The sequence below is a fragment of the Borostomias antarcticus genome (genome assembly GCF_949987555.1).
Source record: "Borostomias antarcticus genome assembly, chromosome: 7".
NCBI classification, from domain to species: domain Eukaryota; kingdom Metazoa; phylum Chordata; class Actinopteri; order Stomiiformes; family Stomiidae; genus Borostomias; species Borostomias antarcticus.
The window spans coordinates 2765191-2783525 of NC_140240.1; the positions used below are offsets into that span (position 1 = coordinate 2765191).

The 18335-nt window shown below is 47.7% G+C and overlaps 1 protein-coding gene across 1 annotated transcript in view; it reads left to right on the top strand.

Annotated features, from left to right (window-relative positions):
• Positions 1-18335, top strand: part of ptprga (protein tyrosine phosphatase receptor type Ga) — a gene marked incomplete at its 5' end in the record, with an annotated part of 212436 nt that overhangs the window by 154455 nt on the left and 39646 nt on the right. The window contains 3 exons of the mRNA XM_084440960.1: positions 11663-11758; positions 14770-14827; positions 15545-15742. Coding sequence (XP_084297086.1) covers positions 11663-11758; positions 14770-14827; positions 15545-15742 — 352 coding nt within the window. The remainder of the gene's footprint in view (positions 1-11662; positions 11759-14769; positions 14828-15544; positions 15743-18335) is intronic.

The following is an 18335-nucleotide window of genomic DNA, read 5'->3' on the forward strand; positions in this document are numbered from 1 at the left end:
TACCTATTGTATGGCTGTATTGTAGTGTGTGTTTTCGGGGAGGTTGGACTACATGTAAACCCTTAGGACATTGTTCTTCAAAGCACAGCGGCCGGTTGAAGGTCCAGCAGAACAATCATGTGCGGTAGTCTCTCGCCTGGCCTGTGGATGCCCCGTGACCCAGCTCTTTGAGATTCCGAGTCTCTAGAAGGTCATTACCATTTATATTAAGAGTCATAGAGTCTCGATGTGCCTAGAATGCACCCTTAGCTGCAAACCCATCTCCCCCCGTCTCTCGGAGTGTGGACCGCAAAGTCTATAAACCCTTTTCAGTTCCTGTTTGGTTCTGCCGTCTTGCCATCCATGTTAGGAGGGAAGACTTCAATTTTCTGGTTTGTGGTCGGGGGTTGATTTGGACGTGACGGAGAAGGGAGTGGACTTGGTGTGTGTGCTGTCGGACACAAATGAGGGAAGAACATGTCGCTGAGATGGAGGAGGGAGGGAAATGGGGGTAGTTGTGTAAATTGTGTGTGTGTGTGTGTGTGTGTGTGTGGGAGTGTTTATGTGTGTGAGAGTTTATGTGTGTGTGTTTATGTGTGTGTGTGACAGCGTGCGCGCGCCTGTGTGTGTGTGTGTATATCGCAATCCGTTTGCTTGTGTGTGTATGTCGAGGGGGTGATGGGAAATCTTTAGGAAGCCTCTTCGGGGACGTGGGCCCATTAGTTCACCTCACCTCCTCACTCCGATGGCTGTTGTTTTAAGGGATAAAGCGTTGAGGTGGATAAACGGCCGGTGTCAGTCAAAGCCAGCTCTGCGAGGAAGGGGGCGGGGCAGCGGGCGGCGGCGGCGCCGTCTCAGGCCTCCCTCAGAGGCCCGGCCAGAGGAGCAGCGGCGGTGATGCATTAGCGTGGCGCCCGCGCGGCCGGTATGATTAATCACATTAGCGCTAATGTGGGGACTCCTTCCCTCGGCGTCCGTGCCCGGATATTAATACACTCGCCGGAGAGCGAGTCTGTCGACGCTCTGTTCTCGGTGGGTGCGTGCGTGTGGGCGTGCGGGCGTGCAGGCGTGCGTGTGTTTATGGCACAGCATAAACAGATATAACGACCGCCCGCAAAGACACAAATGAACTCAACACCGGTGTTAAGCACCCAGGATTAAAATGTTCTTTCTATTGAATGAAGGTTGTGCATGTGATGCCAAGGAGCAAATATAACTGAAAACCGTACACCTAGTTACAGTACTCTATATTCATTCGATATGTTTTCCCCCTACATAACATTCAAAAGGGATTTTTATTTATTTATCACAACGCTCCTTCATTCCTGTGAAGTAGTCGTGAGGTTTGGATCAACTCAATTCAATTCAATCGAAACCTCAGGACGGCTACTTTTCAGGAATGAAGGAGCATTCCTTCTGTTTGGATCGACTCTTTTTTGAGTGATAACCCGAGGCCGATACTACGAAGCAAGTTCGACGTACGTATCCAGAATAACTTTCCGTTCGCTCGCTTGACTAAACCAAACAACCTCAATCGCGCGTAACTGGTGTCACGACAGCGGTTATCAACTTTTACTCAACCCAGATATTCCCAATCTAGCTATGAGCGCGTTCACAGTAAAAGGGCTGGTGTTTGTATTACCCTTACAGTATGAGGGTGGTGGGTGACGTGATAAACTGTATCTACCTACAGTAGCACGTACGCACATTCATCAGCTGGTGACAGAGGGAGAAATAGGTCCCTTTGTGCTGCTCCCTATATCGTTGTTCAGTGCTTTGCTAGGTAAGAATGTGCATTTAGGTTTATCACTGCCCCATCGTGAACACACACGTAGATCTGACTACAATTACAATTGTTTAGGCTATGCCATGAAATTAATGTTTTGCTTTAATGTATATTTATTTATGGTGTGAAAAGCAATAGGCTTTCCCTTGTTATTTCATCTGCAACCCTGTGAGCAATAACAAAGTCAAGGCCTCAATTGTACAAAAACTTAGTGTATAATTTACAGTATGTTATTTGTTTCAAGTTGGAGAAGACAATGTGAGGTCTCTATACAATAGGAGTTTAGAACTCAAGAGAAAGAGAGAGAGATGAAAATCAAAATAATTAAACTAGAGTAGACTATGAAAAGAAGGTATTTCAGTAATATCATTTCTTTCCAGGCAACAGTTCAACTAAAATGTAGACTATTTCTCTTTGTTCCTAGGAATGACAGAACAAGCCTAATAACGGAAGAACTAGCCTTATAAATCAACAACAATAAAGACTTGAAAATTGAATAAAATGATTTGTTTGTTGGAATAAAAAGACTTATCTGCATCACCCACAGCCTACATGAAACTACATGTAGCAATAAATCACAAGCCAGTGCATAGCATACATTCTGTTTATACGGGACTGTAAGCATACAACTTCACCGGCAAAATATGGCTCAAGCAACTGACAAAGATAAGCCATTCCCTCTGCTGACAATCTGTACCTTTCGTATGTTATGCTCATCAAGGAAAGTCACAGAGAGTTTTATCTGTCTGTAAAAAGTTTTCCCAAGAGAAGCTCTCCCTATTCGTGCCCTGAAGTCCACAGAATCTTTAATGGTGATCGAATTTTGGTGATAGAATTGATCGGTTAGCAGGTGGTGCTTCAGAAGTTTTTGACCCCTACACATTTTCCTCCATGAGAAAACAAACTGTTCAACTTTATCAACACAATTCGAAAGGTTCGGAGAGTGGCACTCAATGTGTTCAATATGTTTATCGCAAGACACAGGTAGGAACGATTGGCCAGATGCGTCCTCGCGGGTCACAGCAACACAGGAAGCTTCTGATTGGCTGTAACGAACTGGCCGGGTCACTTCCTCTCCTGGGGCCTTTGATGTGTGTGAGCGATGTTGATTGTTTTAGCTGGTGGAACGCTGTGTTATCAAGAGAACAGGCATAACACCTCTGGCAGTCCCAGTCAGCGTGGGAGGGGATATGTTTAGCTCCTGCCCTTGACCCTGACCTTGACCCCTGCTCTGGTTCTGAGAAAGCAGGCCCCGCCCCTCCCTGGAGGGCTGCTCACCCAGGGTTTAGCTGCTGTTGCAATTTGGGGGGTAGTTGGGGGGTGAGGTAGACCCCTATGTTGAACAGTAGGGATTCCCTCATTCAAAGCAATCTGGGAAAATAGCTCCCCTGCAGGTTTGAATTGTGCCACTCCCTCTCCTTCATCTTCTCTCTCTCTCTCTCTCGCTCTTCCTTCCTCTCTCTCTCCTTCTCCCCCTTCCTATTCTTCCTCTTCTCTCTCTCTTGAATTACATTCAAATCTCCATTGACATGCCATACTGTACACAGTGAATATTGCCAAAGTGAGTCAAAAAGAAAAAGTCATGACAATAACAATCAAACAGTTCAATCAATCAATCAACCAATCAATCAATCAATCAAATCAAACAATGAAGCAAACAATGGATGTACAAGAACATTGAACAAGTGCTCGGTTGGTGTAGCAGGATAAAACATATTTAGCTGTTAGTGTGGCACACTACTTCTTCCTAATATGAGTATTAAATGTCCCACATTTCAGTCAGATGTGGTCGGCTCTCCTGCCCACTGCTTGTCCCCCAGGTCTCAGCTGATGGCAATTCCATATATAATGTGCAGCTAAAATAGTGCATTCAGATTTCTCTCCTAGAAGATATTACAATGTGGAATAATGATATTTTCAAACTCGTCGTATTTCTCAGTAATTTTGGAGAAGAGGGTCTAATTTTTGTTCTTTATATTTGTCACAGTGTATCAGGAAGCGTAGCTCTGTCTCAACCTCTCCTTGGGAGCAGAGTGAACACAGCCTGTCCTCTCTGGGTTGCCAGGTCTGTCTGTGTGCTCCTGTTTCTACAGCCTGTCCTCTCTGGGTTGCCAGGTCTGTCTGTGTGCTCCTGTTTCTATCGCCAGGCTGCGTTCACTGAGTCTGTACCCGTCTTCCTCAGCGTTGGATCAGTAACAGTGGTCAGAGAGTCGGCCACTGTGTACTCTCGATTTAGGTATGGGTGGCGCATGCACTTGGCAGACAAGGCAATTGCCTCGGGCGCGAGGCACTAGGGGCGCACAAATCTCCACTAGCACCCCCCCCCCGCTCAACAAATCGTCCACAAGCAACTTGTCGGGGGCGCACTGCCGGTATTTTGCCTAGGGCGGCCAATCGCCTTCCGCCGGGCCTGGATTTAGGGCCAAATAGCATTCTGATTTGCAGAATTTTTATGGCATCTTTCCCATAAGTAATAGTTTTCCTTTTGTTTTGTGATAATTTGGTTGGGTCAGATGAGGCAGGGGAGGGAGTGAGAGGACTCCTCTATATGTTCTCCTCTTGGTTTTGTAAGGCTTGTTGATAGTAGGAGGGAGGTCACTAGTTTTGAGATGCATATACAATTTGATTACCTTTTTTTGAATCAGAAGTGGGAATTGGCCAAGTTCTGCTTTGCTTGCATTGTTTGGAGTTTTTCTTTGAATTCTTAGAATATATTTACAAAATTCAGTGTGAAAGGTTTCAATTTGATGTTTGTCCCAATTAGAAAATTCCTGGTTAGTCAATGGACCCCACACCACACTACCATACAGGGCAATTGGTTGTATTACTGATTTGAAAATTTTCAGCCATAATCGAATTGGAATATTAGAATTTCAGATGGCATAAAAAACCCCTCTGGCCTTTTCCCTCAGGTCATTCACAGCCGTATTGAACTTCCCTGTAGAACTGAGTTTTAGTCCTAAATATGTGTGTGTGTGTGTGTGTGTGTGTGTGTGTGTGTGTGTGTGTGTGTGTGTGTGTGTGTGTGTGTGTGTGTGTGTGGCCCCAGAATCCTGCTGCAGTGCCGGCTAATGTTGCGGGAGTCGCAGCGACTTGTTCACACCTGCATATGGCATATTTTGATAAGCTGTGCTTAAAAACCCCAAAGCATTTTCAATAAATCTTTAGCTTTTTATTGTAGGCTACGCATTCTATTATTGTTGTTTTGCAAGCTCTTTTATTTTGAGCTAACTACTATGGGGTAGCCTACTATTTTGATTTATTTGGGGTTATATAGCCTGATCGGGCAGCATCATGACAGAGTGCTCCCCTCTTCTAAGATGCATGGAGTAGGGGCGCCCCGGTAGCTCACTGGGTAAGGCGCGCACCATATGAAGGCTAGTCCTTTGCGTGGCGGACCCGGGTTCGTTGCTCGGGTCCTGTGCCGCATGTCCTCCCCTCTCTCTCCCACATTTCCTGTCTCTCTACACTGTCCTATATCATTAAAAAAAGCTGAAAAGCCCTAAAAATAAATAAAATAAGATGCATGGAGTAGCCTAGGCCTGTATAGTCTGTGCTGGAAGCAGTTATCTCTAAATCCAATTTCTGCATCTCCATAATTGTGTAAGGAAGATAAAATGATGGAAGTCATCTTTTTGGGGACGGGTTTTGTCTGATGTCTCAGTCAAATCAGTGACACAAATAGCAATCCCAATGACATTTTGGAAGACTAACATAATCAAAAATTGTCCACTGTTTGGGCCTAATCTTAAATTGTCAGTAGGCGACTGCTGTTGTGGAATATACATGATGTCTAAGGGCTGTTTTCATTTCTGTTCTGAACAATTATTTATTCTTCTTTTCCCTTCATTTCAGTTCTGAACAATGATTTATTCTTCTTTACCCTTTAGGCTACATAGATGTCTAATACTTTTCAATCAATCAAACATTTCTCCTCTTCTTTCTTTCGTTGTGCCAGCTCTCGCTCTGCCTTCTAAAGAGGCCTGCGCCTGTGGCCCCTTGTGTCAGTCAGTCAGTGTGCATGCTAAGTAGTGTGTTCTCTCTCTCTCAGGTGCATGCTCAGTAGTGTGTTCTCTCTCTCTCGCGGGTGCATGCTCAGTAGTGTGTTCTCTCTCTCTCAGGTGCATGCTCAGTAGTGTGTACTCTCTCTCTCAGGTGCATGCTCAGTAGTGTGTACTCTCTCTCAGGTGCATGCTCAGTAGTGTGTTCTCTCTCTCTCAGGTGCATGCTCAGTAGTGTGTTCTCTCTCTCTCAGGTGCATGCTCAGTAGTGTGTTCTCTCTCTCTCAGATGCATGCTCAGTAGTGTGTTCTCTCTCTCAGATGCATGCTCAGTAGTGTGTTCTCTCCCTCAGGTGCATGCTCAGTAGTGTGTTCTCTCCCTCAGGTGCATGCTCAGTAGTGTGTTCTCTCTTTCTCAGGTGCATGCTCAGTAGTGTGTTCTCTCTCGCAGGTGCATGCTCAGTAGTGTGGTCTCTCTCTCTCAGGTGCATGCTCAGTAGTGTGTTCTCTCTCTCTCAGGTGCATGCTCAGTAGTGTGTTCTCTCTCTCAGGTGCATGCTCAGTAGTGTGTTCTCTCTCTCAGGTGCATGCTCAGTAGTGTGTTCTCTCTCTCTCAGGTGCATGCTCAGTAGTGTGTTCTCTCTCTCTCAGGTGCATGCTCAGTAGTGTGTTCTCTCTCTCAGGTGCATGCTCAGAAGTGTGCTCTCTCTCTCTCAGGTGCATGCTCAGTAGTGTGTTCTCTCTCTCTCAGGTGCATGCTCAGTAGTGTGTTCTCTCTCTCAGGTGCATGCTCAGTAGTGTGTTCTCTCTCTCTCAGGTGCATGCTCAGTAGTGTGTTCTCTCTCTCTCAGGTGCATGCTCAGTAGTGTGTTCTCTCTCTCTCAGGTGCGTGCTCAGTAGTGTGTTCTCTCTCTCTCAGGTGCATGCTCAGTAGTGTGTTCTCTCTCTCTCAGGTGCATGCTCAGTAGTGTGTTCTCTCTCTCTCAGGTGCATGCTCAGTAGTGTGTTCTCTCTCTCAGGTGCATGCTCAGTAGTGTGTTCTCTCTCTCAGGTGCATGCTCAGTAGTGTGTTCTCTCTCTCTCAGGTGCATGCTCAGTAGTGTGTTCTCTCTCTCTCAGGTGCATGCTCAGTAGTGTGTTCTCTCTCTCTCAGGTGCATGCTCAGTAGTGTGTTCTCTCTCTCAGGTGCATGCTCAGTAGTGTGTTCTCTCTCTCGCGTGTGCATGCTCAGTAGTGTGTTCTCTCTCTCTCAGGTGCATGCTCAGTAGTGTGTACTCTCTCTCAGGTGCATGCTCAGTAGTGTGTTCTCTCTCTCTCAGGTGCATGCTCAGTAGTGTGTTCTCTCTCTCTCAGGTGCATGCTCAGTAGTGTGTTCTCTCTCTCAGGTGCATGCTCAGTAGTGTGTTCTCTCTCTCGCAGGTGCATGCTCAGTAGTGTGCTGAACCTTTCATTTCTCACAAACACATCATTAATAGTGCCAACAACTGCAGACTTTGAATAGGCTACATGTTTCTATTGGCTACATGTAGCCTACATGCTAATTTATGTACTTTACTATTACAGTACCAGTCATGTAACTAACCCCATAACTTAAGGATATCTTGAAACTGGGAATCTGTGCACCTTCTTGGTCTATCATAGCCTACTTTCACTTAAAGTTTCCTCGCTCTAGTTGATCATGACACAGCTTGGTCTAGTTCAAATAATATCCCCTTCTGCAATAGAATGTAGGCTACTCGCGTATAGCAATGGACCCTATTTAGCGCTTTCACACGGACGTGCAGTTCTAAGACCGGTCGTACTGTAGTTGCGCCTAGGCGTACCTTTGGTTGGTGCAACAGGCGTACGTCCATTCTAAAAAAATGCGTCTGAGCTATGACCTGTTTAGCAGTTACGACCATCGTAATTAAAGATCAGCTGGTGCAACCGGCCCCAGGTCCGACAGAACTGCTGCAGATGATCTAAATGGTAAATGGACTGCACTTATATAGCGCTTTTCCACCTTAGCGGCACTCAAAGCGCTTTACAATGGCCTCTCATTCACCCATAGCGCTTTACAATGGCCTCTCATTCACCCATACGGCGGCAGCTGCCATGCAAGGTGCTAACCTGCTCATTGGGAGCAATTTGGGGTAAGGTGTCTTGCTCAAGGACACTTCGACATGTGGACAGTCGGAGCTGGGATTCGAACCACTGACCCTTCGATCGTTGAACGACCCGCTCTACCAACTGAGCTACAGCCGCCCCGATCTAGGAGCTGCTCTAGTCCGTCCTTGGAGGTCGTAGCATGAGACATTTGTTCTCTGTGTTGTTGAGGGTGAGGTCAAGAGCTGATGAGTCATCCATTCTTTTTATTTTCATCCAATGTTTCCAGTTCATTGATATAAATATTGAGTGTGTTTGACTAAGACTGCGGCCTTGCATCACTCCTTTGACTTTGGGGGAAGAAGTCTGTGCTTTTATTATCAATTTTGACTGCACATTTACATACACTGAAACCCTCATGCCAAATTGAATCGAAGGCCTTTTCAAAATCTCTCTCTCTCTCTCTCTCTCTCTCTCTCTCTGTCTTTAGTAGGACAGATATATAGGGTTGATGTAACACACCAGGGCAGTCATAGGAAGGGAGGTTTCCTCTCCTCATACTGTACATGCACACACACACACACACACACACACACACACACACACTGCTACAGTGGGCAGAGAGAAAAAAGACAATCAGAGCTGCTTGTTCTCGTGAAGCTTGCATATTTGTCCAGCTTTTTCTTGATCTCAGCACGTGTTTGCTTCCACTCAGGAATGTCAACGTGGGTCCTGATGGTCTATAGATCTGTTTATGGGATGTATTTGTATGTACTGTATGTTTCAATTTTGTGTATATCTTCCCGGCATCTGAGTGGTATCGGACACCCACTGCGGGCGGCGCAGAATGATGATGACACAGAGATGTCATCCATCAGTGAAGTGAAAGCAACTGCTGTGGTCACGACCATTAGGTGTCATGGCTGTCCTTCAGTGGTGTGATATAGGGGTGACCTAGCTGAGGAGACACTGCGCGAGTGTGTGTGTGTGTGTGTGTGTGTGTGTGTGTGTGTGTGTGTGTGTGTGTGTGTGTGTGTAATGCTGCATTAGCTCCTCTTCACTCTGCCCCCTCCCTACCCATGAAACTACAGGCGACTCGCAACAAATTTATTTTTTTGTCTTCAAATCATACAAAGATAGACAGATACTGCGACACACGCTCATACACCTTATTCATTTTCATTCGACAATAGACATTATTCTATGTTATACAGTACATATTGATTGTACATAAACATGCAAACATAATATCAATATTATAATTGTGTTTTTTGTAAATAGTCGTTTTATGTAAATTGTCATGTAAATTGGAGGTAGGGCTCACTTAACGAAGAGATAAAAGAGATGGGTCTCAATCAAGCTCACTGTAGAAAAGGTGAAATAAGAATGAGATGAAAATAGCTAAACAGCAGTTAACAGACAGAGCAGAAATACCCAGCTCATACTCCACGTACAAGTGCTAATTGGTCTCTCTATCGCTCCATCTCTACAGGGCTCTCTTCTCTGCTCCCATATTCTACCTGTGTCCAGACCTTCCCTTCTTCACTACCTCATGAGTATGCAGTATGATGTGTGTGTGTGTGTGTGTGCGTGCGTGCGTGCGTGCGTGTGTGTGTACAGTATGTTTGTGTGTGTGTGTGTGCGTGCGTACGTGTGCGTGCGTGTGTGTGTGGAGAGTATATCCACCGCTTCCCCGCTGGCTTGAATGCAAAGCGACTGGCGACACACAGCTCACAACCCAGAGAGATTAAAATACGTCCGACCTCCAAGTCTGTTATTTGTGAAACGATGTCTCCACACCATCGCTATGCAACGTGCGCGCTCGCGTACGTGCGTGTGTGCGTTTTTGCGTGAAAATGTCTATTTGCATGCATATCTGTGTGCCTCTGTGTTGTGTGACCCCCTGGTATTACTATCAGCCTGGTAGAGGCAGATGTGTTCAGTGAATGCGCCCCAGCCCACTTCAGAAGCCAGACAGAGGCCTCTGCACTGCGTGTTTGTTTATTCCTCACACAGATCAAAGAAGGCGATGCACGCAGCTTCCTGTAAGGATTACTGTACACCAGCATCAGCAGGAATAATATTGACAATGGTGATCTGGTGAGAGAAATGCCAGAGAATGGGTTTGGCAGGGGGATAATATGTTCCCTGCAGCATCTATTATGTAAACACACACACACACTTTCCGTTCTCACATGCGCACACACACACTTTCCTCACACTTTCCTCACACACGCATACACACACATACACACACACATTCTCAAACACACACACTTTCCTCACACGCACGCACACACACACACACACAAACAGGTCCTTGACATTGCTAGATTCTAACATTCTGTGGAAACACCCATGTGCATTTACTGTCATTTTCAACAATAATAATGAAATGTTTGCTTGCTGTGTGAAAATCAAACACACTTCACCGTCTCTTTCTCCAGAGATCCAGAGATGTGGCTCAGTTATTGCTCTGGGTATCTTTGACAGAGATCACACAAACATTCTCAGGGTTTGATCTGTACAGTGTGATGCATCTGTACATTGTGTTTGATTCTGACACACACACACACACACACCCACACACACACACACACACACACACACACACCCACACACACACAACCACACACACATACACACACAGACTCTCTCTCTTGATTCAAGACCCTTGATCAACATCTTCAATCCCACTCACAGAAACGTGAATTTGAGTGTGTGTGTGTGTGTGTGTGTGTGTGTGTGTAGTTTAGATAAAAAGATCTAAGAAGATTCCCACTGACTGTGTAGAGGTTCCCACAAAGAGTGCTGAGTGTGGTGATACCAGGCCCTTTGAGCTCCAGTCCAGATCCAGTGAGAGCCCTGTGTGTGTGTGTGTGTGTGTGTGTGTGTGTGTGTGTGTGTGTGTGTGTGCGTGTGTCTGAGTGTGTACAGTATATATGTGTGTGTGTGTTTCTGTGTGTGTGTACAGTATATGTGTGTGTGTGTGTGTGTATGTGTATGTGTGTGTGTATATGAGTGTGTGTGTGTGTGTGTGTGTGTGTGTCCAGGAGCTGCAGTGTCTCCTGGCCTCTCTGGTTGGGTAGGGGAGGTGCTGGAACGGTTCAGTATACAGTAGCAGTCCCATCTATTGAGGGGAAGTGTGTGCATGTGAGCAAGAGAGGACATCAGAAACCCAAAAGCTCCACAGTGCGTATCAATAGTGAATCAGAGCAGCCGACGGGAACCACACGGGCGTCTGATATAACAGGGATCTGAGGAGGAACACTGGGCTGGTGCTGCATAACATTCCTCCATTCCTCCAGAGAGAAGGAGAATATTGATGACTGATGATGACTATTAATGACTCTCTCTCTCTCTCTGTCTCTCTCTCTCTGTCTCTCTCTCTCTCTCTCCCTCCCTCTCTCTCTCTGTCTCTCTCTCTGTCTGTCTCTCTCTGTCTCTCTCTCTGTCTGTCTCTCTCTGTCTCTCTCTGTCTCTCTCTCTCTCTCTGTCTCTCTCTCTCTCTCTGTCTCTCTCTCTCTCTCTCTCTCTCTGTGTCTCTCTCTCTCTCTCTCTGTCTCTCTGTCTCTCTCTCTCTCTCTCTCTCTCTCTCTGTCTCTCTCTCTCTCTCTCTCTCTCTCTGTCTCTCTCTCTCTGTCTCTCTCTCTCTCTGTCTCTCTCTCTCTCTCTCTGTCTCTCTCTCTCTCTCTCTCTCTCTCTCTCTGTCTCTCTCTCTCTCTGTCTCTCTCTCTCTCTCTCTCTCTCTCTCTGTCTCTCTCTCTCTCTCTCTCTCTCTCCCTCTGTTTTGTATCTCTCACCCCAAACAGATGCAGGTCTACATGTATAACTCGGATGACTTCGACAGCCTGAGTTCAGCTATGAGGGAGAAGAGGATGGTCGCAGCGATGGCCGTGTTCTTTCAGGTGAGAGGATCTCTCCCAGGCCGACGATGCTCACATACACACACCAACACTATTAGAACTGGTGATCGCACGCTATGAGCTCTTTCAGGGCACGCATGTGTTTCCTTTTCTACTCGAAGTCTGCGTTCCATATCGATGATCAAGTGAGTGTGTGAGTTCCAGGACGTTTAGCCTACTGGCTTTTATTTGGAGAATTTTACTTGTTGTTCATCTATCCGATTGATTGATTGATTCAATTTACCTGTAGTAACTGTAGAGTTGTATAAAACACATAAATGGTTCTTGGTTTGGTTGTTTGTTTCCATCAAAATAAAAATAAAAAACACTATAATGAAAAACAATCAAGCAGTAACATCACTAATCGGTTTTAATGAAAGCAAAAAAGGATAATGGTAGAAGAATCAAACGGATGATTAGCTGTTCATTATAAATAATTTTAAAGTAAAAAGAGAGAGCAAAAAAGCAGTAAATTTGCTTTTCCGTGCTACCGACTCAAAAGAAATAATGATTGGCATGAATGCACGGATTCACAACCTTTATTATAACCTTTGATTATTTTTGTGAAAGATAACTTTTTCAAAAGCCTTTTTAAACATTGGCCACTGCCTTATTTGCCAATAGGCAGATGGCAGTCAACATGGCCGATACATCAGTGCATCACTATATGTATTTATTTATTATAAATGTATTTATGTATTTATTTATATATATGTGTAAGGGATAACGTATGGCCAGCCAGTCATTATAAAAAAATAAGTGGCAGACAGTGTGTGACCAGCTGGCCATACGTTATCCCACTTATTACATGGCTACTTACCAACAACATGAATATATACTGTAGGCATACACTTTTTATTTCGCCATTTTAGAGATTGGCTTAATGAGAATGAGTTACAGCCAAAACCGTTATTAACCGTTTAGAATGTTCTGCAACTGTCAGACAACTTTCAACTGTCACCTCCAGTACAGTAATACCGCTGGCATTTTCTGCCACCCTGCTCTCGTCCACTAAAATGACATGTAGTTTGCCGTTACCGTTTGCCTAATTCCATGTGAACACAGCATAACTCCAGCTGCTCACTGGACCAGCAGAGGCCTATAATATATTTCCTGTCCTCCATGCCATTCAAAGTTAAAATATTTCAACTTTTTGCTGTCCTCCACGATGGCATACACTGTAGAACCGGATGTCACGTAGCTCAAAATATGGACAAAAGAAAAGAGAAAGAAAGCTGCATTTATTGCTACATACTGTACATCACTAGAATATACTGTATGAAATAATGAAATAAGTGTATTTAATGTATATTATTCCATTCTTTGTAAACAACCATAGCAACATATTATCATGCATATTTTTGTTTTCTGCTGTTTGCCTGATTCCATGTGAACACAGCATCAGGCCTCTGCTGGTCCAGTGATCAGAGCTGGGTTAGTCCTCTGCTGGTCCAGTGATCAGAGCTGGGGTTAGTCCTCTGCTGGTCCAGTGATCAGAGCTGGGGTTAGGCCTCTGCTGGTCCAGTGAGCAGAGCTGGGTTAGTCCTCTGCTGGTCCAGTGAGCAGACAGAGCTGGGGTTAGGTCCTCTGCTGGTCCAGTGAGCAGAGCTGGGTTAGGCCTCTGCTGGTCCAGTGAGCAGAGCTGGGGTTAGGCCTCTGCTGGTCCAGTGAGCAGAGCTGGGGTTAGGCCTCTGCTGGTCCAGTGAGCAGACAGAGCTGGGTTAGGCCTCTGCTGGTCCAGTGAGCAGAGCTGGGTTAGTCCTCTGCTGGTCCAGTGAGCAGAGCTGGGTTAGTCCTCTGCTGGTCCAGTGAGCAGAGCTGGGGTTAGTCCTCTGCTGGTCCAGTGAGCAGAGCTGGGGTTAGGTCTCTGCTGGTCCAGTGAGCAGAGCTGGGGTTAGGCCTCTGCTGGTCCAGTGAGCAGAGCTGGGGTTAGTCCTCTGCTGGTCCAGTGAGCAGACAGAGCTGGGTTAGGCCTCTGCTGGTCCAGTGAGCAGAGCTGGGGTTAGGTCTCTGCTGGTCCAGTGAGCAGAGCTGGGTTAGTCCTCTGCTGGTCCAGTGAGCAGAGCTGGGGTTAGTCCTCTGCTGGTCCAGTGAGCAGAGCTGGGGTTAGGTCTCTGCTGGTCCAGTGAGCAGAGCTGGGGTTAGGCCTCTGCTGGTCCAGTGAGCAGAGCTGGGGTTAGTCCTCTGCTGGTCCAGTGAGCAGACAGAGCTGGGTTAGGCCTCTGCTGGTCCAGTGAGCAGAGCTGGGTTAGTTCTCTGCTGGTCCAGTGAGCAGACAGAGCTGGGGTCAGGCCTCTGCTGGTCCAGTGATCAGACAGAGCTGGGTTAGTCCTCTGCTGGTCCAGTGAGCAGAGCTGGGGTTAGGCCTCTTCTGGTCCAGTGAGCAGAGCTGGGTTAGTCCTCTGCTGGTCCAGTGAGCAGACAGAGCTGGGGTTAGTCCTCTGCTGGTCCAGTGAGCAGAGCTGGGGTTAGGCCTCTGCTGGTCCAGTGAGCAGAGCTGAGTTAGGCCTCTGCTGGTCCAGTGAGCAGACAGAGCTGGGGTTAGTCCTCTACTGGTCCAGTGAGCAGAGCTGGGTTAGTCCTCTGCTGGTCCAGTGAGCAGAGCTGGGGTTAGTCCTCTACTGGTCCAGTGAGCAGAACTGGGTTAGGCCTCTGCTGGTCCAGTGAGCAGACAGAGCTGGGGTTAGTCCTCTACTGGTCCAGTGAGCAGACAGAGCTGGGGTTAGGCCTCTGCTGGTCCAGTGAGTAAACAATGGATAGTGTGGGATCATTGTCAGCTCCATCACTCTGAATTGGCAGGATTAAAAGTTAATTTGATGCCATCGATTGCGTAAGTGGCCTTTTACTTGGCCCATTACCCCTTCTTTAACACCCCTCCCTCACACACACACACACACACACACACACGCTTACATAGTCTTCGGGCCGGCCCAAGTCCAAAAGGGTCGTTCTGTATGTCTACTGAATGGCAATGAGTCTCACAGGTCCTGCCTCTTCTGCCCTCCTCTCTCCAGCTTAACCGGGATCGTGTTTATAGATCTCCTGGTGTTGTTCTGGTGGAGGTGCTAAACTGTCAGGGAGCTGCTGTCTGAAAGGCCTGGGAGGTGGATGTTCCCCCCTGTGGGGGGGGGGGGTGAAGGGGCGGAGGAGAGATCTTCTTCCTCCGGTGATAAACCCTCGCTCCGCCTCCGTCTGCCAAGTCACACATCAGCACCAGCCAGACCACACAAGGCCAGGAACATGATCTCTACCTGCACCGGGAAACCAATCACCTAATCGCACACACCCGTATACACGCGCGCACACACACTCACACATGCACGCACACATGCACACGCATGCACGCACACATGCACACGCGCACACACACAGTAACCGAAACCAAGTTTTCTCATTCAGAACAAACAGAGAGAGGTAGGGGATGAGTTTGTCTTTGAAGGGACAGTGCGTTTTGCTGACGTGTGTGTGTGTGTGTTCTGTATGTGCAGCGTGCATGCGTTTGTGTGTGTGTGTGTGTGTGTACCTGCCAATGAGTGATTGAATTGCTCTCAGCAGTTCAGGGAGGCATGCATTAATTAAATCATGTCTGTTGCCATACAGGACAAATTGGCCCCATCAGCTTGCGTGTGCTCGGGGGGGTAGGGGGGGGGGGGGGGGGGGGGACTGCGGCTCCCATCGGTTTTACGGCGGCCCCCCCCCACACTCCTCCCCAAGCTGCGGCAGGGCCCCTGATTGGAATAGATTGCGGTAGTAACATCTATCATTACAGTTTTATTGGCTTATTTACAGCCTACTACGCTCCAGCAGCCACCGGGCCCTTCCAGATGCATGTGTCGCGGGGCCCCCGGGGGGCCCCCAGGGGCCCGGCCCTGGTTAGCCAGCTGCCCCGGCGTGACTCCCTGCGGCGCGGCGAGCGGCGTGGCCAACCACGCGGCAGAATCAAGACCAGGGTTCCACGGACGGCTGCGGGGACGCCGCCCTCGCTAGGTGACGCGACCGCAGAGGGTTTCCGGGTCCTTCGGACGGCGCAGGGGTTTTCGGGCGGCGTTCCGGCCCGCTGACCCGGATACGCCGCCGTTCGGTTTGCATTTCCGCACCGCCCCCCCCCTGCTCCCCGTCTGGCTATATGCCGGGTGTACGCAGAGAAGTAAAGGAGGAACTCATTAAATGTAATTTGCTCTAGTTTTGTTAACTGGTGGATTCCAGATGCAGTAATACAGACTACATACAGTGGTACAGATGATAGCCCGGTGTTTCGGTGTCGGTTGTTGATGAAAGGGGACGCACCTACACACTCCGTCTCTTCCTCCTCTCCCTGTCACCGGTCGCCCTAGTTACCGCATGGCATCCCTCAACCTAAAGAATGGCCTGCCACTTGTGTCACCGTCCTCAGAAAAAAAAGACAGAGCACTTTCAGCGAATATCAGGAGCAAAGTCTATTTCTGCTGATACTTGACTGTAATTTCACCCTCGTAATTGATCACTCTTGCTATTTTTACATGCGAATACATAGGAAAGGTTCAAAAGTCCAAAAGCGCACTTGCAAAAAGCCGCACAGCCATTTTCTTTTATCTCTCAAAGCCGTTTGAGAGAAGCGCAGGTGTTTCTGCTGCCAGGTTGCACTCTGACACCGCGCAGACATCCTCGTTTGTCGAGCGCCGCCGCCACCAGCCCCGATCCTCGGAAACGCCAGCGCTGCAATTAGTGGCTCGCCGAGCAACGAGCTAAGAGTTGTCTTAAAGGGACAGGACGCCCATTCTCTTTATTCTGGAGTCCAGTCGACGATTGCGAGGGTTCAGGGAGTCAGAGAGAGAGAGAGAGAGAGAGAGAGAGAGAGAGAGAAAGAGAGACAGACAGTAAGAGAGAGACGCAAAGCGGGAGAGAAAGATAGAAAGAGAGTGACAGAAAGAGAGAGGGAGTCAGAGAGACAGAAAGAGAGAGGTAGTCAGAGAGTCAGAGAGACAGAAAGAGAGAGAGAGTGAGTTACAGAAAGAGAAAGAGAGAGAGGAGGGGGGCATTGTCAGAGCTATAGCAGTTGATGTGATGGAGCCGGGGATAATAGATGAATGAAAGGGAGATGAGGGAATAAGGGAGCGAGAGAAAGATGAGGCGGTGTCACACAGCACTGTGGCTCTGTAACGAGAGAACGAGAGAAGGAGAGAAGGAGAGAAGGAGAGAAGGAGAGGGTGCAGCGTTCGAGCAGCGTGTAAGGTGTGACCCTGTGTTTACGGATCATGGAGGAGGGGGCTGTCAGGCCTGTCAGCTTCAAGAGACAAACATGAATAATGAAACTAGAACTCCCCCTCGTCACGCCCTGTCCATCCCTGTCCTCCTCTCCTCCTTTCTTACCGCCCTGTCCATCCCTGTCCTCCTCTCCTCCTTTCTTACTCTCTATGGCTGTCTTTTAACCTCCATCTTCTGCTCGTTCTCTCTCTCTCTCTCTCTCTCTCTCTCTCTCTCTCTCACTCACTCTCTAAGTCTCTCATTGCTCTCTCTCTTTTACTCTCTCTCTCACGCACTCTCTCTATTTGTCCCTCTAGCCCCTGTCCCCTCTCCCTCCATCTCTGTCTTTTAACCTCCATCTTCTGCTCGTTCTCTCTCTCTCTCTCTCTCTCTCTCTCTCTCTCTCTCTCATTCACTCTCTCTCTCTCTCACTCATTCACTCTTTCTCTCTTTCTCTCTCTCACTCTCACACACACACACACACAACAGTCATCTCTCTCTCTCCCCTCTCTCTCTCTCTCTCTCTCACACGTTCACTTTCTCTCTCTCTAAGTCTCTCATTGCTCTCTCTCTTTTACTCTCTCTCTCACCCACTCTCTCTGTGTCCTTCTAGCCCCTGTCCCCTCTCCCTCCATCTCTCTGTCTTTTAACCTCCATCTTCTGCTCGTTCTCTCTCTCCCTCTCTCTCCCTCTCTCTCTCTCTCTCTCTCTCTCACTCATTCACTCTCTCTCTCTCTCTCACTCATTCACTCTCCTCTCTCTCTCACTTTCACACACAGACACACACACACACACACAACAGTCATCTCTCTCTCACTCATTCACTCTCTCTCTCCTTCTCTCTCTCACTCACTTTCTCTCTCTCTCTCTCATTCACTTTCTCTCTTTTACTCTCTCTCTCACCCACTCTCTGTATTTGTCCCTCTAGCCCCTGTCCCCTCTCCCTCCATCTCTCTGTCTTTTAACCTCCATCTTCTGCTCGTTCTCTCTCTTTCTCTCTCTCTCTCTCTCTCTCTCTCTCTCTCACTCTCTCTCTCTCTCACTCATTCACTCTTTCTCTCTTTCTCTCTCTCTCTCACACACACACACACACACACACACAACAGTCATCTCTCTCTCTCCTCTCTCTCTCTCTCTCTCTCTCTCTCATTCTCTCTCTCTCTCTCTCACTCGTTCACTTTCTCTCTCTCTAAGTCTCTCATTGCTCTCTCTCTTTTACTCTCTCTCTCACCCACTCTCTAGTTGTCCCTCTAGCCCCTGTCCCCCTCTCCCTCCATCTCTCCCCCCCTCCCTCTCTGTCTTTTTAACCTCCATCTTCTGCTCGTTCTCCTCTCCCTCTCTCTCCTCTCTCTCTCTC